Raw genomic sequence first — 25990 nt, forward strand, 5'->3', positions numbered from 1 at the left:
AATCCCGGCAGCAGCAGCAGCGACCCTGGGCAGCGGGGGCGGGAATGGGAGCCCCGCCTGGGAGGCAGGATATTTCCGGGGGCGGGACAATTGCAGGACCCAGCCAATGGGGAGAGGAGGGAGGGAACCTGGGCTTCGAGTATAGGGAATATATGCTCACTGCCATAAAGGTTAAAGGCAGAGAGTGGAAGCTGCTGGGGGAGGGGCTGCTCGATACTGATTTGGGAAAGGGGGCGCGGCTTAATTAGAACAGCTGACCCGCCCCCTCTGCCGTCCTGCACTGTCCTTGTTCTGCAAGGAATCCGCTGAGTGCAAAGTGCCTCGGGGTGCAGCAAGCTTTGGGCGGCGGGGTTGTGCAATGCAATGCAATACCCATAATTGGGGTTGGGGGTGGAGAGAGAGCAGGCAGGGAAGCCGCAGGGGGGGGGGGGTTGCAGCTTATTCATCCTCCTTGCAAAGAAGAGACGTGGCCTCTCCCTGAAGGTACGCTCTTTCTCACTCTCTCTCTCTCTCTCACAGATCACATGAAGGCAGTCATCTTTGAGTATTCCTGGAGAACAGGCGAAGTCCCGGCAGACTGGAGGAGGGCAAATGTTATCCCTATTTTCAAAAAGGGGAAAAGAGAGGACCCAAATAATTACCGCCCAGTCAGTCTGACATCAATACCAGGGAAGATTCTGGAGCAGATCATTAAGCAAACAGTCTGTGAGCACCTAGAAAGGAATGTTGTGGTCACCAATACAGTGGTGCCTCGCAAGACGAAATTAATTCGTTCCGCAAGTTTTTTCGTCTTGCGAGTTTTTCGTCTTGCGAAGCACGGTTTCCCATAGGAATGCATTGAAAATCAATCAATGCGTTCCTATGGAAACCGCCTTCCGACCAGGTCCGGGGACAGTCTGTCCCCCGACCCCTTCTGAAGGCTTCTCGCTGTCCCGGGGCGATTTTAAAGCCCCCGGGAAGGCAGGCGGGGGGGGAGCAAAGACTTTCGCCCCCCGCCAGGCTTCAGAAGAGGTCCTGGACCTCTTCTGAAGGCCGGCGGGGGGCGAAAGTCTTTGCTCCCCCCGCCTGCCTTCAAAAGCCGTCCGGGATAGCGGGAAGCGCTTCCCTGCTATCCCGGACCGCTTTTAAAATGCTGGCGGTGGGGAGCAAAGCCTTTCGGCCCCCGCCGGCCTTCCTGGACCTCTTCTGAAGGCCGGAAGGGGGGAAAGGCTTTGCTCCCCACCGCCAGCATTTAAAAGAGGTCCTCGGAGATTTCCCTATGGACTTTCTTCTTGCGAAGCAAGCCCATAGGGAAATTCGTCTTGCGAAGCGCCTCAAAAAACGGAAAACCCTTTCGTCTAGCGGGTTTTTCGTCTTGCGAGGCATTCGTCTTGCGGGGCACCACTGTAGTCAGCATGGATTTCTGAAAAATAAGTCATGTCAGACTAACCTGATCTCGTTTTTTGACAGAATTACAAGCCTGGTAGATGAAGGGAACGCAGTGGACGTAGCCTACCTTGATTTCAGCAAAGCATTCGACAAGGTGCCCCATGATATTCTTGTAAAGAAGTTGGTAAAATGCGGTCTTGACTATGCTACCACTCAGTGGATTTGTAACTGGCTGACTGACCGAACCCAAAGGGTGCCCATCAATGGTTCCTCTTCATCCTGGAGAAGAGTGACTAGTGGGGTGCCACAGGGTTCTGTCTTGGGCCCGGTCTTATTCAACATCTTTATCAATGACTTGGATGATGGACTCTAGGGCATCCTGATCAAATTTGCAGATGACACCAAACTGGGAGGGGTGGCTAACACCCCAGAGGACAGGATCACACTTCAAAACGACCTTGACAGATTAGAGAACTGGGCCAAAACCAACAAGATGAACTTTAACAGGGAGAAATGTAAAGTATTGCACTTGGGCAAAAAAAATGAGAGGCACAAATACAAGACGGGTGACACCTGGCTTGAGAGCAGTACATGTGAAAAGGATCTAGGAGTCTTGGTTGACCACAAACTTGACATGAGCCAACAGTGTGACGCAGCAGCTAAAAAAGCCAATGCAATTCTGGGCTGCATCAATAGGAGTATAGCATCTAGATCAAGGGAAGTAATAGTGTATTCTGCTCTGGTCAGACCTCACCTGGAGTACTGTGTCCAGTTCTGGGCACCACAGTTCAAGAAGGACACTGACAAACTGGAACGTGTCCAGAGGAGGGCAACCAAAATGGTCAAAGGCCTGGAAACTATGCCTTATGAGGAACGGCTAAGGGAGCTGGGAATGTTTAGCCTGGAGAAGAGGAGGTTAAGGGGTGATATGATAGCCATGTTCAAATATATAAAAGGATGTCATATAGAGGAGGGAGAAAGGTTGTTTTCTGCTTCTCCAGAGAAGCAGACACGGAGCAATGGATCCAAACTACAAGAAAGAAGATTCCACCTAAACATTAGGAAGAACTTCCTGGCAGTAAGAGCTGTTCGACAGCGGAATTTGCTGCCAAGGAGTGTGGTGGAGTCTCCTTCTTTGGAGGTCTTTAAGCAGAGGCTTGACAACCATATGTCAGGAGTGCTCTGATGGTGTTTCCTGCTTGGCAGGGGGTTGGACTCGATGGCCCTTGTGGTCTCTTCCAACTCTATGATTCTATGATTCTATGAAGAGCCCTGTAGTTTGATCAAGCCCATCTAGTCCCGCACCCTCTTAGAATCATAGAATCGTAGAGATGGAAGGGGACCCTGAGAGTCATCTAGTCCAACCCCCTACAATGCAGGAATCTCAGCACTGTCTCCTCATGGTGGCCAGGCCTGCAAGGAGGATGGGAGCCCAAGAGCATCTCTCCCCTCCGGCGGCTTCCGGGAACTGCTATCAATTAAGCATAATAATAAAAATAATAGCAATAAAATTTTATTCATATCCCGCCCTCCCCAGCCGAAGCTGGGCTCAGAGCGGCTAACAACAGTAAAATGATACAACATTCTAAAATCATTTCATTATAAAATCAGTTCACATCAGATTAATGGCAACCATTGGGCTAGAGTTCTGTGAGGATTGCCAAGGGAGGGGGTCAGGCTGTGCCTTGGCCAAAGGCCTGGTGGAACAGCTCTGTCTAGCAGACCCTGCGGAAAGATGTCAAGTCCCGCAGGGCCCTAGCCCAGAGCGTTGCACCAGATCGGAGCCACAGCTGAAAAAGCCCTGGTTCTGGCTGAGGCCAGCCTAACCTCTCTGTGGCCCGGGACCTCCAAGATGTTTTTGTTTGAAGACTGTAAGGTCCTCCTTGGGACAAACCAGGAGAGGCGGTCCCGTAGGTACGAGGGTCCTAGGCTGTATAGGCCTTTAAAGGTTAAAACCAACACCTTAAACCTGATCCTGTACTCCAGTGCAGCTGGTATAGTACCGGGTGAATGTGATCCCACAGGGAGGACCCCGTAAGGAGTCTCGCCGCGGCATTCTGCACCCGCTGGACTTTCTGGGTCAGTCTCAAGGGCAGCCCCATGTAGAGCAAGTTACCTAAATCCAGTGCGGAGGTGACCGTTGTGTGGATCACAGTGGATAGGTCAGGGCGAGAGAGGTAAGGAGTCAACTGCTTAGCTTGGCGGAAATGAAAAAGTGACGCCTTTGTTATAGCTGCAACCTGCACCTCCATGGAAAGGTATCGAAGATTACACCCAAACTCTTAACGGACGGTGCTGGCACTAATTGCGCCCCCCGCAAGAGATGGGAGTTGCCCCCCCCAAATCCCCTATCATCCCAACTCAGTCAAAGGACCTGTGTCTTCGAAGGATTTAACTTCAACCAGCTCCCGCGTAACCATCCAGCCACAGCTTCCAAAAATCTGATCAGTGTGTCTGGGGCCGAGTCAGGATGGCCATCCATCAACAGATAGAGTTGGGTGTCATAATAATAATAATACGTTATAATAATAATAATAATAATAATAATAATAATAATAATAATATAACATTATTTATACCCGCTCATCTGGCTGGGTTTCCACAGCCACTAGGGCAGCTCCCAACAGAATATTTTTAAAAAACCAATGAAACATCAAATATTAAAAGCTTCTCCATATAGGGATGCCTTCAGATGTCTTATAAAAGTCAGATAGATGCTTATTTCCTTGACATCTGACGGGAGAGCATTCCACAGAGCGGGTGCCACTACCAAGAAGGCCTGCTGCCTGGTTCCCTGTCATTGAGTTGATATAGAGCATCTAAACTAAATTTGTCGGCTTCTGTCAAAGAAGCAGAATTGGGAAGTTTTTAATGTCTGTTGTCTTATTGTGTTTTTATATTTTGCTGGAAGTCGCCCAAATTGGCTGGGGAATAATAATAATAATAATAATACCACTTGTTCAATCTGAAAATTTATTTGTACCAGTGCATTTGGGAGCATCAGAATAACTTGAGGTAATATATTCATACAAAAGCTTTGCTCCCGATTCATTGCAATCCTACCAGCTGAATTTGATCCGAGTCCTGGGATAACTCAGTTGGTAGAGCATGAGACTCTCGGGGTTGTGGGTTCGAGCCCCACCTTGTCAAAAGATTCCTGCATTGCAGGGGGTTCGGCTAGATGACCCTCTTGGTCCCTTCCAACTCTTTCATTCTGTGTCTATGAACCTCACTTATTCACAATGAGGGCAACACCACAATTTTTTATTAAGCAATTTATAAAAGTGGAGAGTGAAAGAAGAAGGAATCTCAGGGTGGGCTTTTTTTGTGGGGGACATTTTCTGGTCAGTGGGCAGGAGGAGCTAAATCAATAAAACATACCGTAGTTTTCGCTCCATAACACACATTTTTTCCCTCCTAGAAAGTAAGGGGAAATGTCTGTGCGTGTTACGGAGCAAATGCTTCCCTCCTCCGTGGCTCGCTTTGAAACAGCAAAGCGGGAGAAGAGCCGCTGAGAGGGGAGGAGAGAGGGACAGAGAGGCTGTTTCTTTAAAGGAGCAAAGCGGGAGAGGAGAGGAGCCGATTACACGAGTGTCCGGTTGGCTCCTTTAAAGCAAGCAGGCTCTCTGTCCCTCTCTCCTCAACACTCAGCTCGCTAAATAGCAGGAAAGATTTTCAGCTCGCTAAGCCGGGGGGAAGAGCCGGGGAGGAGGGAGAGAAGCAGAGCCTGCTTGCTTTAAAGGAGCAAAGAGGGAGAGGAGAGGAGCCTTCTCCCCTTAAACCCCTCTTCTGCATGATTAGCAGCATCCTTCTCCACACACTCCACGCGTGCTCCTTGTCCCTTGAGTGCTTTCCTTCCCTCCCCACTTAAAACGTGGTTACAAAGCATAGCTCCACATGGATCCTCAGGATTTTTGCATTGGGCTACCCCAAACTCACCATCAGATCACATGTCTGTGGCCACAGAATGAACCACAAAAATCATACATCCACTGTTTCATTTAGAATATTTTTTTCCTTGTTTTCCTTCTCTAAAAACTACGTGCGTATTATGGTTGGGTGCGTGTTATAGAGCGAAAAATACGGTAAATAAAACAATGTGAAAAATGTGAAATATAGAGTATACGGTCAAAGCAACGTAACAGAAAACTAAACTATTATCTTCAAGATTTCAAAACAACACATTACAAAGGTCAACTACAGAATACATATTTCACATAGTAGGGCTGGGTGGGAAAGGCCTTGCAGGGAGTGGTATATAGATGGCATCTTACCCCCAAAAAGCTTGCTAAAATGTATAAAGGGAAAACATCAACCTGTTGGAGATGTAAAAAAAAGAAGGGGTCATACTATCATACGTGGTGGACCTGTGTAGCCATTGGCAAATACTGGAATGATATTTATAACGAGTTTAAGAAACTATTTAAAATTACTTTAAAAAAAAATCCCCAAAGATTTTCCTACTTGGTATATTACCATCAGAAATTTAAAAAGTTATAAGATCATTGTTTATGTATGGCATAACAGCAGCTAGAACCCTTATAGCAAGGAGCTGGAAAAATGAAATGCTTCCAGAGATTACAGATTGGCAGATACTCATGTTATGATATCTACAATTAGCAGAACTGACGAGATCAGTTAGAGGAATATGGAAACAAAAACAACTAGAGAATGGATAATATTTCAGAATTATGTAAAACTTTATTGTACAAATAACTCCATATGAGCAGAAATTGAATGATATTTGTAAAGAAAAAGATCAAAGGAATGTATACAAAGCAGAAAGAAATGGTATTATATAATGTAAGCCCGTGTAAAAAAGAATGTTATATCAAACAGTAGAATGAGCGGGATGGGAATGATTGTGTCGATGAGTAGTTTTACTATTTAAATAACTTTGTCTTTTTTCCTTACTATTATTTCTTGGTTTCTTATCTTTGTTAATTCTTTATTTTTTTCTTTCTTTATAAATTTTCTATTTTCTATTATTTTGTTTTTTCTACCTGTTAAGAGATTGCACATGTTTGTATGTTGTTGTTTAGTCGTGTCCGACTCTTCGTGACCCCATGGACCAGAGCATGCCAGGCACTCCTGTCTTCCACTGCCTCCCGCAGTTTGATCAAACTCATGTTTGCAGCTTCGAGAACACTGTCCAACCATCTCGTCCTCTGTCGTCCTTCTCCTTGTGCCCTCCATCTTTCCCAACATCAGAGTCTTTTCCAGGGAGTCTTCTTTTTTTTTAAAGATATTTATTAAAGTTTCAAGAAGGATTACAAAAAAGTTGCAAAATAAGAAAAAGAGAGAGAGAGAAAAGAAAAAATTACAAAATACAGAAAAGCAAAAAACAATTAAAATCAAATCAATCTTTTCGTATCTTATCTTTCGTTTACTTGTTTCCCTGACCTCCTCACACCTCCCTTTTTTGTATTCCAGTTCAGTTAGTTAAATCAGCAAATTTTTCCCTCCTTGTTTTTATCTTATTCCTCTACCTGAATGTATTATATCTTTACATTCTCATCTGATAGCAATCCATTTTTACATACTCCTTTATAACATTGCTGCTAGAACCACTTAACTTCATGCCAACATCATTCTAACATTCATTAATTTTGCAGTGTTTATGTAGATAGTCTTTAAATTTCTTCCAGTCTTCTTCCACCAACTCTTCTCCCTGGTCTCGGATTCTGCCGGTCATTTCCGCCAATTCCATGTAGTCCATAACTTTCATCTGCCATTCTTCCAGGGTGGGTAGATCTTGTGTCTTCCAATACTTTGCAATGAGTATTCTTGCTGCTGTTGTAGCATACATAAAAAAGTTCTATCCTTCTTTAACACCAATTGGCGGACCATGCACAAGAGAAAGGCCTCTGGTTTCTTCAGGAAGGTATATTTAAATACCTTTTTCATTTCATTATATATCATCTCCCAGAAAGCCTTGATCTTTGGGCACGTCCACCGGGGTGAAAGAATGTACCTTCAGTTTCTTTACATTTCCAACATTTATTATCAGGCAAATGGTAGATTTTTGCAAGCTTGACATATTAATTTCACATCGTTTTTCACAACTTATTTCTTTTTTAGGACTTCCCTCAGCTGTTCCGTAAATCATCCATAGTTATAATTTAGATTACGCATTTCTCAAATTTATATTTATATATATCATTTTCATAATATTCTCTCTTAAGGCATTACATGCCATAAATTTCATACCTGTGGTCCATAACTGTTCCCAGTCAGCCAACATAATGTTATGTCCGACATCTTGTGCCCATTTTATCATAGCAGATTTCACCGTTTCATCCTGAGTATTCCATTTCAACAGCAGGTTATACATTCTTGATAATATCTTAGTTTTGGGATCTAACAGTTCTGTTTCCAATTTTGATTTTTCTACCTGGAAGGTGTTATGTAGTGAAGTTTCACCCTGGGCCAGCAGGGGGATACTGTATATAGTTTTCACTCAGGTCTGTAGATAGTTTTCACTCAGGTCCACGTCAGTTATTTTAGGCGGGAAACGCTGGGCTGTTGTTGCTACAATGTTGACAGCCGGCTGCCTATAAAAGCAGGCCGGCTGAGCTGTTTGCAGTCAGTTCTATTCCAGCTTACAAAATAAAGAGCTACTTTATTTTTATAAAAATTTAGAAGAAAAGCTGTTGGAATTTGCGGATCAAAAGATAATTGTGACGGGAGATATGAATGGGGTGGTTTCTTCAGAAATGGACAGACTAAGGAATAATGGATCGAAAGAAGGAAAACTACCCAAAACCTTTTTTGAAATGGTCAAAAATTGTAATCTAATAGATATTTGGCGGCTAAGACACCCATTGGAAAAACAATTCACATTTTATTCGGAACCAAATCAGTCAATGTCCAGAATCGACCAAATTTGGATATCAAATGAATTAACTCTAAGAATTCTTCAAGTGGAAATCCAACCGAGAGTTATCTCTGATCATAGTCCCATTAAACTAGAACTTAAAGGTTTCGAAGAAAGAACATTCAGATGGAGAATGAATGACTATTTATTAGATGATCATAAAGTTGTGCAAGAGGCACAGAAGAAACTGAAAGAATATTTTGAAGATAATTGTAACAAAGGAACGAAGATGAGTACAGTCTGGGATGCAAGCAAGGCGGTGATGAGAGGGTTCTTTATACAACAGAACTCGATCAAAAAGAAGAATAGAGAGAAAGAAAAGAAAGAAATTTTAAAACAAATTATGGAAAATGAACAAAAACTAATCAAGAAACCAAACAACGTAAAAATTAAACAAAGTATTAAGGTTCTACAAACTCAATTTGCAATGATAATAAATAAGGAAGTGGAATGGAATATCAAAAAATTGTGACAAAAGAACTTTGAATTCGCAAATAAATCAGGAAAGTGGCTTGCTTGGCAGATTAAGAAAAAAAAGGAGCAAAACACAATAAACAAAATTGAAGTGGGAGGAGAAGAGATAACCAACCCTAAAGATATCAGAAAAGGATTCTTGGATTTTTATAGACAACTGTATAAACGAAAAGAAAAGAACAACATGAGAAAAATAGAAAGATATTTAAAAGAGAAAGAGGTGCAAAAGATCCCGACAGAAGCACAAGAAAGGCTGAATACCCCAATTGATATAGAGGAGATGAAGGTGGCGATAAAAAAACTGAAGAATGGGAAAGCCCCAGGACCAGATGGCTTTACAGCAAGGTATTACAAAGAATTGGGAACAACCCTAATGTTACCACTAAGAGAAGTAATGAATAACATTCTAAAGGAGAGAGAAATTCCAGAGACGTGGAAAGAAGCATTTATAACTTTTATTCCAAAAGAAGATGCGGATTTAACTCAAGTAAAGAACTACAGACCAATCTCTTTATTAAATACGGATTACAAAATTTTTGCAGGAATAATGGCAGAGAGATTAAAAAAGGTTTTACAATAAATCATTCATGAAGATCAAGCGGGTTTCCTTCCTGGCAGACAGATGAAGGACAATGTGAGGAATGTCATAAACATTTTGGAATATCTGACAGCCAGGAATGAGAAACAAGCAATGTTGATGTTTGTGGATGCCGAAAAGGCATTTGATAACGTATCATGGGACTTTATGTTGGAATATATTGAGCAGAGGGGAATGGGGAATGATTTCTTTAATGGAATAAAGGCAATATATACGGAGCAAAAAGCGAAGTTGATAGTAAATAACATGATAACAGAGGAAATTAAAATTTCAAAAGGTACCAGACAGGGTTGCCCGCTCTCACCACTACTATTCATAATGGTCCTGGAGGTCTTTTTGGACTCAATTAGGAAAAACGAAAGCATAAAGGGGGTGACAGTAGGCCAAAATCAATACAAAGTTAAAGCCTTTGCTGACGACTTGGTCCTAACGGTGGAAGAACCGATGGAGACTGCAGCTGAGATACTGGAGGAAATTGAAAAATTTGGAGAGGTGGCAGGCTTTATAATAAACAGGAAAAAAAACCAAAATTATAGCCAAAAATATGGAAAAAACAATGATGGAAGTATTGCAACAACAAACGGGTATTGAAATCGTTAAAAAGGTGAAATATTTGGGAATATGGTTAACTCCAAAAAATATTGACCTGTTCCAAAACAACTACGTCCCGGCGTGGAACGGAATTAAGAAGGACCTGGAGGTATGGAGAAGACTAAAACTATCCCTCTGGGGTAGAATTTCAATGATCAAGATGTCAGTGCTACCAAAGATGTTATTCCTATTTCAGATGATACCAATATTAAAAGGGGCGACGATATTTAAAGAATGGCAAAGGATGATCTCAAGATATATCTGGCAGGGCAAAAAGCCGAGAATTAAATATAAACTATTAACAGATGCAAAAGAAAGAGGAGGCTTTGCCCTGCCAGATTTGAAGTTATACTATGAAGCATCATGTCTTTGCTGGATAAAAGAATGGATCAAACTTAAAAATACAAAGCTCCTGGATTTGGAAGGATTCGACAACAGATTTGGATGGCATGCGCACCTTTGGAAAGAAAAGAAAAAGGGTTACAAATCATTTGAAAACCATATCTTCCGGAGATCGTTATTGGAAGTTTGGGACAGATACAAAAACATATTAGAAATGGGGGTTCCACATTGGTTATCCCCATTAGAGGTTATAGGTGTCAAACCAATATGAGAAGTGACTGGATTACCTATGGAGATTTGGTGGTGAAGGAAGGGGGGAAGTGGAGATTGAAACCATACGAACAAGTAAAAGAACATGTTTATGACTGGTTGCACTACTATCAAATAAGTGAAATGTTTAAAAAGGATGTGAAAGAAAAAGGGTATAAAGAAAAAGACTCAAAATTTCAAACAGAAATTGTCAATAATGATTGTAAGATAATTTCCAAAATGTATAAAATTTTGTTGGAATGGCATACAATGGATGAGGAAGTAAAAGTGGTAATGATTCAATGGGCCAAAAATTTAGGATATAACATAGAAATGGATGATTGGCAAAGAATATGGAATGAAAACCTGAAGTTTACAGCATGTATCACATTAAAGGAAAATGTTATGAAGATGGTATATAGGTGGTATATGACACCAGTAAAATTAGCAAAAATGTACAAAACTTGTAATAAATGTTGGAAATGTAATGAGAAAGAAGGTACATTTATGCATATGTGGTGGGATTGTAAGAAAGTAAGGGGGTTCTGGGAGATGATATATAACGAATTAAAGAAAATGCTAAACTATAGCTTTGTTAAGAAACCAGAAACCTTCCTGCTGGGAATAACAAGAACGGACATAAATAGGAGAGACTGTAAACTTTTTCAGTATGCTATAACAGCAGCAAGAACATTGTTGGCCCAAAAATGGAAACAAGAAGAAGTACCGACTTTGGAAGAATGGAGAACAAAATTAACAGACTATGCAGAACTGGACAAACTAACTGGGAAAATTAGATTCCAAAAGGATCATAGGTTTTTTGAGGACTGGGGAAAATTTACAGAGTATTTGAAAACTGTATGTGAGGAATGTATAACGCTAGTGTGCTTTAAAGAAGCTTTGTGAAAATATAAGGAATATTGTAAGAAAGTAAATAAAGACAGAAATATAGAATCTAATGGCAATATTGAAACTAAGGAATGTGAAGATAGGATTTTAACTACGAATGATTGTCAGAGAAGTTGAGGGAGGTCCAATAAGCTAAAATATGTGATGTGTAAATTGGTATGATTGGAGTTTTTCATGGAAAAATTTTAATAAAAATTTATACATAAAAAATAAAAGAATATGTTCTGATGCTTACCACGTTCTGTTACGTTGTGTTGGTGTTCATGTTGGGAACCTGTGTTACATGCAGCCATTTGCATCATATAGGAACTCATGTTCTACCTTTCAGCTGTATCTTTGTGATTCTCCTATTAGCTGTATTTTTGCCCCTATTGAGGGGCGGCAAGTTGCAAAATAATCAGTTTCATAAAGCACAAACTACCATAACTTCTGTATTAGAAGCACACTCAAGGATTTAAAGGGGTACACATTATCACATTTATTGTGGCCCTTTGGGCAACTGCCACAAGGCCACTACTGCCCATACCATGCCAGCCTTGGTAAGGGAGAAGGGACAGGCAGACGGAAGGAATTGCCAAAGGTGTTTGAAAATGGGTGGAGGCTCTTGGGAAGCGGGTGCCCAATAGGGGCTTCTACAGGGGCAGCAGAATGTATTGGGCAGAATCCCTGCAGGAGCTCTGAGACTCCCTTGACTTTGTCCTTCCTCCCAGGAAACTACAACTTGCTTTGGCTTCTGTGCTCCTCAAGAAGTTGAACGTCCAAACCTGGTCAGGTTGGACGGACGAAGATGGGCAGCTGACCTGCTCAAGCTGTCTCCTGCATCCCTCCCTACAACCTCTGATCATCCCCTCCCGGGACCCTCAGAGAAATCTGGTGAGTTCCAGGGGAGAGGAGATGGGGACGGATGGCTGGATGGTGGAGGGAGAAAGAGGAAAAGATGGAGAGGAGACCAAAAGCAGGAAGGGGAAGGAAGGAAGGAAAGAAGGAAGGGGTGAGGCTTTTTTCAAAGCAGCTCTTTGTTTTTGGCTGGAGGCTCTGCACATAGGATTGGGCATATGAAGACCAAGGGTGGCCGGTATTATAAGCAAATTGTGTAAACTTGCCAGTCTTACAGTCAGGGGTTATGTGTGAGAGTGGGTGAGTGGGATAATAATTTATAGAGCGCCTGTAATTCTGTCCCTCCATAAGCTTACATGGAGATACAGTGGTACAACCTTGGTACAAATTTCAAAATCAGTGCACAAAACCAACAAAGAGACTCATGGGTTTATAGTGGCACCATCTTTCCTAACCAAGTGTCCCCTTTGTCAGACTGCAGCCGACAAAAGCTTAGACCATTATACATTTATGAGCCTTTAAGGACTCCAAAAGATGAATAAACAGAAGCATAGTTAATCTATGGACTTCTATCCTACTGGAAACAGTGACAGCCAGCAAGTTGGATATCTTGAAAAAAGGGATTAGACTGATGCCTGTGCTCTGCCTTCGTGGTCCTAGGCAATAATGCTTCTTAATACTAGTTTCTGGAAAGCACAGGAGGGCAGAGGGCTCTTGGGCTGAAATCTTGCTTGCTGGTTTCCTACAGGCATCTGCTTGGCTACTGTGAAAACAGGGTGCTGGACTAGGTGGGCCTTTACCCAATGCAGAAGGATCTGCTTAGGTTCTGATATATTGCAATATTTTTACAGTTACATGTGGCATAAGAGCACTTCAGTTTTACTTCTTACTCATAGGAGAGACTTCCATTGGAGCCTTGAGATCATTTCCTCACTTGAAAAATAAAAGGACAGAGATGTGTCTTATAAGCCAGTTCCACCGTAGATCTTTACTATAAAATGATGCTGCTCTCTTATGTGTGAATGGAGTGATCATGGGTTTCTATTGCCATTGTCCCATCTGCATTCCTAAAGATTTGGAACATAGAGAGGACAGTGGAGAATGGAGAGCACGTGAAAATAAGAGAAAGTGCACATGGGAATTGACGTGTGTTCAGTTTCTTTCTTGTCTTTCTTAAATGTCTAACAGTATTCTCTCCCCCCCCCCAACTCCCAAATAGGTGGGGAAGAGGACGGTCAGAATTTTATGGAGCCATCTGTGAATTCATTGGGAAGAACAAAGAAACAATTTAAATGCAGGGAATGTGGAATGTGCTTTAGTCACTGTAGAAGAATGAGGATACACCAACAAACTCACACAAGAGAGAAACCATTTGAATACATGGAGTGTGGAAAGAGCTACAGTTGTAGTCAAACACTTGGAATACATCAACAAAATCAAATGAGGTAGAAACAGTTTAAATGTATTGAATGTGGAAAGAGCTTCAGTGAAAGTAGAAACCTTAGAATACATCAACGAACTCACACGGGGGAGAAACCATTTAAATGCATTGAATGTGGAAAGAACTTCAGTGACAGTGGAACACTTAGAAGAGATCAACGAACTCACACGGGGGAGAAACCATTTACATGTATTGAATGTGGAAAGAGCTTTAGTGAAAGTGGAACACTTAGAAAACATCAACAAACTCATACAGGGCAGAAACCATTTAAATGTATGGAGTGTGGATAGAGCTTCAGACTTTGTGGAGACCTTAATATTCATGATATTAATATTCGGCAAGCGCCTAGGGCTTGCCGATCGAAAGGTCGGCGGTTCGAATCCCTGCGGCGGGGTGCGCTCCCGCTGCTCGGTCCCAGCGCCTGCCAACCTAGCAGTTCGAAAGCACCTCCGGGTGCAAGTAGATAAATAGGGACCGCTTACCGGCGGGAAGGTAAACGGCGTTTCCGTGTGCGGCTCTGGCTTGCCAGAGCAGCGATGTCACGCTGGCCACGTGACCCGGAAGTGTCTCCAGACAGCGCTGGCCCCTGGCCTCTTGAGTGAGATGGGCGCACAACCCCAGAGTCTGTCAAGACTGGCCCGTACGGGCAGGCGTACCTTTACCTTTACCTAATATTCATGAGAGAATTCACACAGGTGAAAAGCCATAAATGTATGCCGTGCTCCACTCAAGGTGCACTCTTTACTTCACATCAAGAAACTCATAAAGGCGGAAATCAATTTTAAATGCATGGAACCCGTGTGATGTTCTGGTGTTTGTATTTAAATTTGTACACACACACATATATATGTATTAACGTAATGAAGGTCACATATACTATATGTACAAAAGAAGTTGCAAGTTGTTGCTAGATAAACAGGGGGAGAGTGTGAATCTGGAATGCTCAAGGTGTTTGATGAATCTGTTGAGTTTTGACCTCCACCCTTCACTGCCAAAATGATGGGTTGCCCTTGTCTTGTGGATCAGCAGCTGTCAGGCTTCAGGGAACTGGCTTCCTTCCCCCTTGGCCGTAGATAAGCAGAACAAAGGAAAAGGATTCTTCTTACCTGTTAGAAACTTTAATGATTCCAGCAAGAGAACAAAGAACCCGTCTTCACACAAATGGCGGTGCTCCCAATGAAGAAGTGCACCCCCTCACATCCCTAGTCACCCATGTCACTTCTGCATCTTGTAACCTGGGCTTGCACCCTCTGTGCTTTCTGTCCTGCCACTTTTGCAGCTCTCTCTGACCTTGAGGAAAGCGGAGGGATGCTTTACAGAGACAGTGAATCAGTTACCTCTCTCTCCCCTAGTGTTTTTTCTTCAAGCTGTTTCCCATCCAGTATTTCCCGGCTTCTGCCTTCTGAACTATGTTCCTCTGCAAACCACTGTTCCAAATCTATACAGTCCTGCTGTAGATTCAGGGGGATTGGTCTCCCACCATTGTGCCTCAGTGCAGCTCTCCTCAGCACCATCCCTGGAGATTGCGGTTAGATTTTGGTTTAGGGGAGAAAGTGTGGGCCTGGGTCTAGGCCAGGGGTGGGGGGGAATAAGGGTAGAGAATTACAAGGGATGCTTCTTTTTCTGCGCAAGGCTGGTTCTTGTTTCTCCTGAGTACACGCCTGTAATCAGCGTGTGTGCTTTTAGCAGGAGACCGCCCCTTTGTCTCAGAGCGTAAGATGCTTCAGGAGGCATTAGAGTGAAGTGCCTGTATCGCACATGTGCCATGAGAGCAATGGTGGGGGGAATGTAAATACCTGTCGGGGTGCTTAAAAGGAGGCTGTTGTTTCATGAGAGGGGGCGGGGGGAGGAGAGCCTTAGCAACGCCAAACAGAAAGAGCCAAGCGTGCTTATAGGATACATGTGGTTGCTACTCTGACTTTGAAGCTAGGCAGTGGAAGTGGCACATGCTTCTGCTAAAAGCAGATCTGGGGTAGGGAAGATTAAGTTAATTGCAACCTTGAACTATGGTTACCAGACGTCCCCATTTCCCGGAGAAAGTCCCTGGATTTACAAATCTGTCTCCGGACAAAATCCGCCCCTGGAATGTCCCTGGATATCATTTAATGTCCCCGGGTTTATATTTTAAGTGTTGTACATTTATTAGTAGGGAATGAATGTTGCATGATTGTTTCATCGGCACAAGACACATCATATGGAGACTTCTGGCGAGGCAAAATGGCGGGCGCCATGGCAGCAGCAGCTCCTGAAGCCAGCCAGAGTCAACTGCGCTACCAGGCTGGCTCCAGGGTTCTGAGACTGTCACTGACGCTTCCACTGCTGAGGAGGAACTGGGGAAACCACCGACACCCCCCCACGACCCAAATCGAGCCAGGAGCGAGAGCACCTGGCCAACTGCCCAGCAGCGCTCCGGGGCCAGGAAAACCCTGGAGACAAGGCAGGGAGAAGAAGGAGAAGGAAGAGAAAGAGGAAGGAGAAAAAAGAGGGGATCCCCGACCTTGCCATGCCACTGCTGCCGCTGAGGAGCAGAGGGAGGAGAGCACTGGGAGGGCAAGGACACATGACCGAACCCAGGTCCGACCTGAGCCTACTCCACTCCAAGAAAGCAGGCCAGGGCCCAGAGGAAGGCTGCGCGACAGAGGAGACCGCAGAAGAGATTACTTCTTAATTTTTCTTTAAAAATAGCGTTTTAAAAATAACTTCTTTTCTCTTTTTTAAAAAAACGTGTCCCCAGATTGCTACTCTGACTTTAAAGATGGGCAGTGGAAGCGGCACATGCTTCTGCTAAAAGCAGATCTAGGGAAGATTAAGTTAATTGCAAGCCTAAACACACTTGGGTCCCATTAGAGAGGATCCTCATGAGGCCGGAGGAACATCGCCCGGCTGAGAGGCGTGAAGGCCACCACTCCCTGCAAGGCCTTTCCCACCTGGTCTTGGGGGCGGGACCCAGAGTCACCCAGCCCTACTATGTTAAATTTGTATTCTGTAGTTGACCTCCTTTGTAATGTTTTACTTTGAAATCTTTTAAGGTAATATTTTAGTTTTCTGTTATGTTGCTTTGAATGTATACTCTATACAGTAGTAAGTTGAGATAAAAACACCTCGGGTGACAAACACTTCAGGTTACAAACTCCACTAACCTGGAGGTAGTACCTCGGGTTGAGAACTTTACCTCAGGATGAGAACGGAAATTGCACGGCGGCAGCGGAAGGCCCCATTAGCTAAAGTGGTACCTCAAGTTAAGAACAGTTTCAGGTTAAGAATGGACCTCCAGAACCAATTAAGTTCTTAACCCAAGGCACCACTGTATTTCACTCTTTTCAAATTGTTTTATTTATGTTTTATTGATTTAATATGCTGTAAACCGCTTTGAGGTTTTTCTTAAAAATATAAAGCAGTATAGAAATGAAATAAATAACAATAAAGTATAGAGCAGGTATATCCAACATGGGGTTGCTCCCATGTTGGGCAACGACTCTTATAAGCCTCAGCCCGTACGGCCAAGGTTGATGGGAGTTGTATTTCAAAAGCTCAGGGGTTTAAAATCTCATGTTTCTTACAACTTGTCATCATGAATAATTTTAGGTAAAACCTTTGTTGATACAGAACTCATTTTTAGCTTCCAGGAGCAGCTGGTCACTTCTGCTTTATAAACAAACCCAAATATATTGAAACACTTTACATTAAAACCAAATTTCAGAACAGATACAAACAGAATTTTTCTAAAAAAAACCACACACCTTTTTTGTTTACTTTACAAACCATTATCTTCTCAATCCAAGATTTGCTTTTCATGTGTATAAAAATACTTTGTTAGCAAGGGGGTACAGAAAAAAAAGTTACAATAAAAGCATTATCAGTATTTAAAAATAAATGCTAGTGGTTGTTCAAGGCATTGAGTTACAAATGAAGGCAAAGATCAACCATTGCTAGGTAGAGCCTGGAGACATAATCCTAGAATCAACCCCTGCCCCCCACAGCCCGCTTTTGCCTGTAAATGTACGGTATTTGATTCAAAGATCATATAAATCATATTTTTTGACATTAATTCTGATGGGCGGAGGCGAGTTTAAAGGCAACCAAAGTATGGAGATATATTTGGGTTTGAGAGGCAGGTGGTCCACTGCTGGACGGCCATCTTGACCAGAACCTTTCTCAAGGCCTTGTCTTCTTCAGCCCACGTAGGCCTTGGAATTCAGAATGCTTTGAATTAACGCGACAGAAGCAAGAGGATGGGGCAATGAATTCTGATGGCTTGCTTGGAACAGAAATGTATTTGGAAGACACTGTGCTGAAGAGGCAAAAAGCAAAAAAACCTCACAGCCCACTCCACAAATTAAAGCAACCTTAACGAACTACAGCTCCCAGAATTCTTTGGGGGAAGCCATGACTGTTTAAAGTGGTATAGTGCCCTTGAAGGGCAGAGATGCCTCAGCTTTCTAAATCTTGGTTGCCAACCTCATCTCTGATGCCAAGCCAGGTCTAGTGGTGTGAGGCTGCATGTCTGCTGCCGCAACTGATTCCTGTATAAAATATACACCACGGTTGGGTTGAAACGGCACTCTTTACACTTACCTGGTTTGCACATGATGTTAATGTGCCAAGGGTGGAGAACTTCAGATCCGGGGGGCCAAATGCACATGTGGTCTGTGGTCCTCTGAATTCACTGCTCTGAATCCATGGCTCTGCTTCGCCCCTTCGCCAGCCAGGATGTACGTTTCAACTCTTGACAAGGCCTCCTCCCTCTTTGGTAGAAGGCAGATAGTTGTGTGTGTATCAGATATAACTTCCTCTAGAAAGGCAAAAGTTGCGCTCCTTGTTTGACCCACCTTTGCCTCTCTCACCCTGCCCAGCCCTGGCATGTGGCCCCTGGAAGGCGATCCGGGAGGGAATCTGGCCCTTGGTCTGAAAAACAGTGGAAGCTTCCAAACTGAGAGTTGCGCATGAGCATGCAAACCGAAGGCCTGCCCACATCCCACTGAACTATGCTAGGCTATGACTTCTGTCATTCCTGGCCATTGGCCACCCCAGTAGGGGCTAATGGGAGTTGGAGTTAAGGAATGGTTGAGGGAACTATGGATATAGTATGAAAAAATAAAGACGTTTAGAGAGATGTTATCGCAGCTGTAGGGCTTGTGCACATTTCCCTTCCCTTTGGTGGGATCTCAGCACTCGAGATGCTGTTTAGATTTGTTTATCACCATCACCCCCCTCCCATTTGCTAGTGGATTCATTGCTACAGAGTTATTGTTTATATGGTTGCATACAGGTACTACTGGCAGTGTTGATCGTCTCCCCCCCACCCCCCCATGCAATTATGGTGTTTTTTTTTCGAAAAAAAGAAAAGGGGGTCTTTTTTCCAGGGTTACTCAAGGTTACGCAGTACCGGAACCTCTTTTCTCCAAACTGTTCAAAGTCTGACACTTACTGTAACAATTTCATGGTGATTACCGGCACCATATTTGCTTTAAAAAGAAAGCACTGAAAATAGGGGTTGCTTTTTAAATTTATCACTTTGCTTGTCACAATTGAAAGCAAAGCAAAGAATGTGCCCTCTCCTCTTACAAATTAAAACTGCCTTCCACTTTTTTTCAGTATTTCCTGTGAAGAATATTGCTTCCTGTGAAGAATATTACATTTGGCAGGCATCTAAGGTACATGGTCCCCCCCAAAGATTCATGGGAGTGGTCGAATGGGAGGTATTCTTTGACAGGGCGTCTGTCTTGCTGCTGCTGCTGCTGCATGTCACTGTTCCCTGTTTCTGTGTGTCTGTGAGGAGAATACAGGACACTGCAAAAGACACAGGGTGTTATGAAGGTGCAATAAGCCAGACAGAGAATGGTCCCTCCCTTTAATGTAAATAGAGAGACTTCTTTTCAGGAGATTTCTGTATAAAGAACACTTTGCTGAGGTGGAAGTGGGGACTAAGTGAGGCTGGAGTGGAACCATGTTTGCATGAACATGAGAATGTAAAATATGCTCTCCATTTAGATATTTATTAAAATAATTTATTCATTTACCCAGAAGAGTCATTAGGCTTTTTTTGCTGTAAGCTGCTTCCTACATTGTAAGAGTGGGTCATGAGACCCTTGATCCCTCCTTGAAATACAATCTGAACCAAATGGGTGAGGCAGTAAAGAGTTTATTGATTACAATACGTTCTTGCAAGAGGGAAGGGGTCCACAGTAGCTGATGCTCCCTCTACTCGAAGCCCAGCTTCCCTCCCTCGTCTCCCCATTGGCTGGTCCTGCAAGGTTTTCCTTCCCCCAGTTATCAAAGGAAAGGAAAGAGGCTGGGGGGGGGGAAACTTCTCCTTCCTCGCCAGAGTCACCTGACTTCCGGCTTCACCAGCGGAAGCTTTACAATAGGGGCTTGCAAAGGAGGGAGGGAAGGGGGCCGCTTCGTCCTAATTAAGCCTCCTAATTTAGCCAGGTCACTCCCTGCCTCCCAGGCGGGGGCTCCCATTCCCTCCCCCGCTGCCCGGGGTCGCTGCTGCTGCCAGGATTTCGGGTGAGTGCAAAGCCAGCGGCGGGGAAGGAGGGAAGGGGCTTGGCAAGGGGGGGGGGGTCCAGGATGAGAAGCCCCGGGACGGGGAGAGGCGGCCTGCACAAGTCCGGTGGGGAGAAGAAGAGAAGGGAGGAAAGGGAGCTGCTCTTTTTAATGGAGCCTTGAAGGGGGGGGAGGGGTTTCCGCTGTGGAAAGAGAGAAGCTTCCTCCTGCCCGGATCTGGTGCAAAGGGAGTTGCATGGAAGGAGGTGGGAAAGGGGAGAGGGTTGGGCATTTCTGGCAAGGCTCGCAATAAAATAATAGTAATAATAATAATACGCCGCCCATTGGGTTTCCCCAGCCACTCTGAGCGGCTTGCAACAAAATAAAAAACAGCCAAAGCAACCAAACATTGAAGGCTTTTGTAGAAATGGCCTTCGATTTTAAAGAAATGCCCTCTTTAAGAAATCACGTGGTGTAAATATGCATGTTGTCCTCGAGGTGCAAACACACATAGCATGAGCAAGCAAGCAGTGCTCCGAAGTGCTTCTCTTGTGAACTTGCCATCTAAGTTGTTTACTAATGGCAAAAGCTCCTGTATGTTCCATGGAATCTACTCTCAGGCTGTTGTAAGCCAGAAAATCACTAATCTCTTCAGTTTACACCAATAAAACTCAGAAACAGGAGGAGTTAGGAGTCTAACATTGTTCATTGCAAAGCAATAGGTTACAGTTTGATCGTTCCACAAAACTGCAACCCTGCCTGGTGTTCCAGGCAGTGATATTTATATATGTAATGCCAAACAAAGCATTTGAATTTCCACCAATTGTATACAGTACAGTACATCAGAGATGTCCAAGTGGTCGACTACAATCGACAGGTAGTCTTCTGTGTTGTTTTGGGTCAGTTATTGCACCCTTGAAGGCTCCTCCCCTCTCTGCAACCACTTCTGCGCATGATCCTGTTCTCTTTTTGCTCAGCAGTTCCTTGTTTTTTAAATAATTTTTATTACATTTTCAGTTTTTTGTAATCACAATATCCATACATAAATCAAGAAGCTGAAACATCGCTCTGTCCGAGCATCGACCTCCTCTCGCCCCTCATTCTGACTTTTGTACATATTTACCTTATACTTAGCATTTCTATAGCCACTTTTTTACCTTCTCTCTTATTTTTATATTTCCTCTTATTAAATGCAAATCCGTTCCTTATATTGTCATTACGAAACATTTCAACCCAAAGCTACAAACCTTTTCAGATGTTTACAATATTCTTTCATATATAATATAAATTTGCTCCAGTCTTTTTGAAACAGTTTGTCGCGCTGATTCCGGATCTTCCCCGTCAGCTTTGCTAACTCTACGTATTCCACCATCTTATTCTGCCATTCTTCCAATGTTGGAATCTCCTGTAATTTCCATTTCTGAACCAGAAGAATCCTTGTGGCTGTTGTGGCACACATAAATAGATTCACATCTTTTTAAAAAATTTCATCTCCAATTAGACCTAACAAAAATAACTGGTTTTTTACTGAAATTGTATTTAAAGATCTTTTTTATTTCATTGTAAATTGTACCCCAATAAGTTTTCACCGTAGTACACGTCCACCACATATGGAGGAAATTCCCCTCCTTTTCCTTACATTTCCAACAGTTTTTATCCTGATTTCTATACATTTTTGCAAGTTTGGCCGGTCTCATGTACTATCAATACATCATCTTCATTTGATTTTCTTTGAGGGACATACATGCTGTGAATTTAATGGTTTTGGTCCATAATATTTTCCATTCTTCAAAATCAATATTATGTCCCAAATCCTGTGCCCATTTGATCATAACACTTTTTACCTCGTCATCCTTTGTGTGCCACTCCAATAATAGCGTGTACGTTTTCGACAGTGTTTTCCTTTTACTACTCAACAATTCAGTCTGTAGTTTTTATTTGATGCTACCAAACCCAGTTCTCTTGCTATCTTCTCTGAATACATCCTGCAATTGGTGATACTGCAATCAATCAGTTAATTTTTCTCTCAGTTCTTCAAATGGCTTTACCTTTAATTTGTTATCCACTTCCATTAACAGGTCTTTGTATGTTGCCCGTTCACTTCCCATGTTTTTATTTTTTACTGCAAAGGCTTCCAATGGAAAAAGCCACCACAGGGTTTTACGTTCAACCAGTGTTTTGTATCTATTCCAAACTTCGTATAATGATTTCCTAATGGTGTGATTTAAAAAACCTCTTACATATTTTAACCAGCAGTTCCTTGTTTTAATGCTTATTTTTGCAAAAAGAATCTAAATTTTTCTTGCTTCCCCCGCCTCCTTAAAAAAGTCCCTTTGGATTTTCACGTTCCTGATATTCATCATTGCCTCATTTTATTATAATACACATGCGCAACAAGCACTGGCATTTTCTGCTGAATAAGTTCTGATGCCTACCGCGTTCTGTTACATTGTGTTAGTTGTGCATGTTACATGCAGCCATTTGCATCATGTGGCGACTCATGTTCTAGCTTTTTGCTGTATCTTTGTGATTCCCACAAAGATTTCTGCTGATTTAGTTTTGATTCCCACAGCATTCTGTTACGTTGTGTTGGTGTGCATGTTGGGAACCTGTTACATGCAGCCATTTGCATCATATAGCAACTCATGTTCTACCTTTCAGCTGTATCTTTGTGATTCTCCTATTAGCTGTATTTTTGCCTCTATTGAGGGGCGGCAAGTTGCAAAATAATCAGTTTCATAAAGCACAAACTACCATAACTTCTGTATTAGAAGCACACTCAAGGATTTACAGGGGTACACATTATCACATTTATTGTGGCCCTTTGGGCAACTGCCACAAGGCCACTACTGCCCATACCATGCCAGCCTTAGGAAGGGAGAAGGGACATGCAGACGGAAGGAATTGCCAAAGGTATTTGAAAATGGGTGGAGGCTCTTGGGAAGCGGGTGCCCAATAGGGGCTTCTACAGGGGCAGCAGAATGTATTGGGCAGAATCCCTGCAGGAGCTCTGAGACTCCCTTGACTTTGTCCTTCCTCCCAGGAAACTACAACTTGCTTTGGCTTCTGTGCTCCTGAAGAAGTTGAACCTGCAAACCTGGTCAGGATGGACGGAGGAAGATGGACAGTTGACTTGGTCAAGCTGTCTCCTGCATCCCTCGCTGCAACCTTTGAGCATCCCCACCCAGGACCCTCGGAGAAATCTGGTGAGTTTCAGGGGAGAGGAGATGGGAACATGGATGGCTGGATGGTGGAGGGAGAAAGAGGAAAAGATGGAGAGGAGACCAAAGGCAGGAAGAAGGGAGGGAGGGAGGGAGGGGTGAGGCCTTCTCCAAAGCAGCTCTTTGTTTTTGGAATCGCTGGTGTTATTTCCACTGCAGGATTAAGTGACGATAATGATGTTGTACACCAATCCAGAAAAATGGGTGAAGGGGGCTATGGAAATGCTTCCTGTCATTAATTGTATTTCATATATTTAAATAGTTTATGTTACTTTTATTTTTTTAAAGACTGGGTCAGAGTGATACATTCCACCAGCATCCAAATACAGTAGATGCATGCACCTCCCCAGTTTCGTGGGCTTTCGAGACAAAGGACCTGCTATCATGATACACAGTTCATGTGGCTGGAGGCTCTGCACATATGATTGGGCATATGAAGACTGAGGGTGGCCATTATTATAACCAAATAGTGTAAACTTGCCATTCTTACAGACGGATTGTGTGTGAGAGTGAGTGAGTGGGATAATAATTTATAGCGCCCCTGTAATCCTGTCCCTCCATTAGCTTACATGGAGCTACAGTGGTACAACCTTGGTACAAATTTCAAAATAAGTGCACAAAACCAACAAAGAGACTCACAGGTTTATAGTGGCACCAGCTTTCCTAATCAAGAGTCCCCTTTGTCAGACTGCAGTCCACAAAAGCTTAGGTCATAATACCTTTATGAGCCTTTTTTTATTTTTTTAAATATTTATTGAAAGTTTCCAAATATAACAAAAAAATAAAAAATAATAAAACATTTACTTTTAAACCTTATTTTCATTAACACCTTTCCAGGACTTCCCCACCCCACCCCCTCTTGTATTCCAATTCCTTCAAATAGATTCAGCAAGTTCTTACCCCAAATTTTAGACTTATTATCATTGACCCAATATTAAAAATATTTTTCCATCCCCTAAAATCGACCCCTGTTCCCTTCCACGAGTTCCCCTCTTTAATATGCAGAACAGAATAGAATAAAAAAATTAAAAAATAAAGTATAATTTTACACCCTTTGGATTCCAAATTTCCCTCCCCCCTTTCCCGGTTGCGTTCCCCAATGTCCATCAATGTCTGCTGTCGTCCTGGAGATCCCACATCTAGGCCGAAATCCTTCACAACTCCACTTTGCCGTCTTTTTAATAGTCTTTGCCATCTTTTTGGTCGTCTTTAATTTCGAACATCCAATCTTGGAAGGACTCTATCTCAAGAAGGTCCATTTTTTCCATCCAGATCTCTATATTTAAGAGTAAAACTCCAATTTTATTTCTTTAGACCTTTCAAATCTGGATGTCCCAAATGTTCCCACTTCCAGCTTTGTCCAATTCTTGTTGTTCTTGTTGTTCTCTCTCCTCACTTTCCTCTGGATTCTTTTCCTGCTCCACTGCAAAAATGTTCTAATTCCAAAAGCTTCTAGTTCCTCTACAGAGGCTTTGTTATTCAGGAACAAAACCTTACGTCAAGTCCCTTCCATTCTTCAATAGATAAATCTATTGTCTCCTTTAGTGTAGAGACCTCTGTAGACAAAATAGTGTTCCATTTCTGCAGTTTTCCCAGGAGATAAAAAGTCCTATTCAAATTCCATGCGTACAGCTACTAGGGTAGCTTGAAAAAAATGATTAGACTGATGTCTGTGCTCTGTCCTCACAGTCCTAGGCAATAATGCTTCTTAATACTAGTTTCTGGAAAGCACAGGAGGGCAGAGGGCTCTTGGGCTGAAATCTTGCTTGCTGGTTTCCTACAGGCTTCTGCTTGGCCACTGTGAGAACAGGATGCTGGACTAGGTGGGCCTTTCCCCAATCCAGTAGGCTCTGTTTAGGGTCTAATATATTGCAATATTTTTACACTTACATGTGGCATAAGAACATTTCAGTTTTACTTCTTACTCATAGGAGAGACTGCTGTTGGAGCCTGAGATCATTTCCTCACTTGAAAAAGAAAAAGACAGATGTGTCTTATAAGCCAGTCTTATAAGCCAGTTCCACTGTAGATATCTATTATAAAATGATGGCGCTTTCTTAAGTGTGAATGGAGTGATCTGTTACGATATGGGGCACCGGAATTAGCTCAGAGTGTAATATGAGCTGTACAGGAAGTGTTTGTCTCTCGACTGCTGGAGTTTGAAGAGAGCAGTCATGTTTTTTGTAACGCTGCAAAGACAGAAATAAAGGCATGTAAATACGTTTCTGTCTATCTCTTTCCCCTGCCGGAGGGGGCAACAAAAAGGGGGGGTGTTCTTCTCACACTGAGAAGGATCGCCTATCGCGACCTCTGCCTGGATCTTGCTGAGGAATGCAGACAGGGAGGTCAACAGGAGACCAAGCCGGGTGCCTGGGAGTGTTGACAGTTTCTCCTGATAAAGGCTTGATTTCCGACATGATCATGGGTTGCTCTTGCCATTATCTCATCTTTATTCCTGAAAATTTGGAACATGGAGACAGTGGACAATGGAGTGAAAATAAGAGAAGGTGCACATGGGACTTCACATGTGTTCAGTTCCTTTTTTGTCTTTTTAAAAAGTCTAACATGATTCTCTCCCCCCCCCCACTCCCAAA

At 43.0% G+C, this 25990-nt stretch overlaps 2 protein-coding genes across 11 annotated transcripts in view; both read left to right on the forward strand.

The window, feature by feature from the left end:
- The window catches only part of LOC307208659 (uncharacterized protein), a 174526-nt gene that overhangs the window by 144282 nt on the left and 4254 nt on the right, over positions 1-25990 (forward strand). Inside the window, exon 3 of one of the 10 annotated variants that reach the window (XR_013835207.1) lies at positions 14553-17132. The exons of the other annotated variants lie outside the window; for them this stretch is intronic. The gene's annotated coding sequence lies outside the window, so the exon portion shown is untranslated. Of the gene's footprint in view, positions 1-14552; positions 17133-25990 lie in introns of those variants that run through there. 10 annotated transcript variants of the gene reach the window in all.
- Positions 1-25990, forward strand: part of LOC307208751 (uncharacterized protein) — a 129962-nt gene that overhangs the window by 102666 nt on the left and 1306 nt on the right. The window contains exons 2-3 of the mRNA XM_079963687.1: positions 12119-12281; positions 23219-23381. Of these exons, the coding sequence (XP_079819813.1) occupies positions 23282-23381 (100 nt within the window). The 5' untranslated portion in view covers positions 12119-12281; positions 23219-23281. The remainder of the gene's footprint in view (positions 1-12118; positions 12282-23218; positions 23382-25990) is intronic.

This window comes from Podarcis cretensis (genome assembly GCF_951804945.1).
Source record: "Podarcis cretensis genome assembly, chromosome: 2".
Classification (NCBI taxonomy): Eukaryota; Metazoa; Chordata; class Lepidosauria; order Squamata; family Lacertidae; genus Podarcis; species Podarcis cretensis.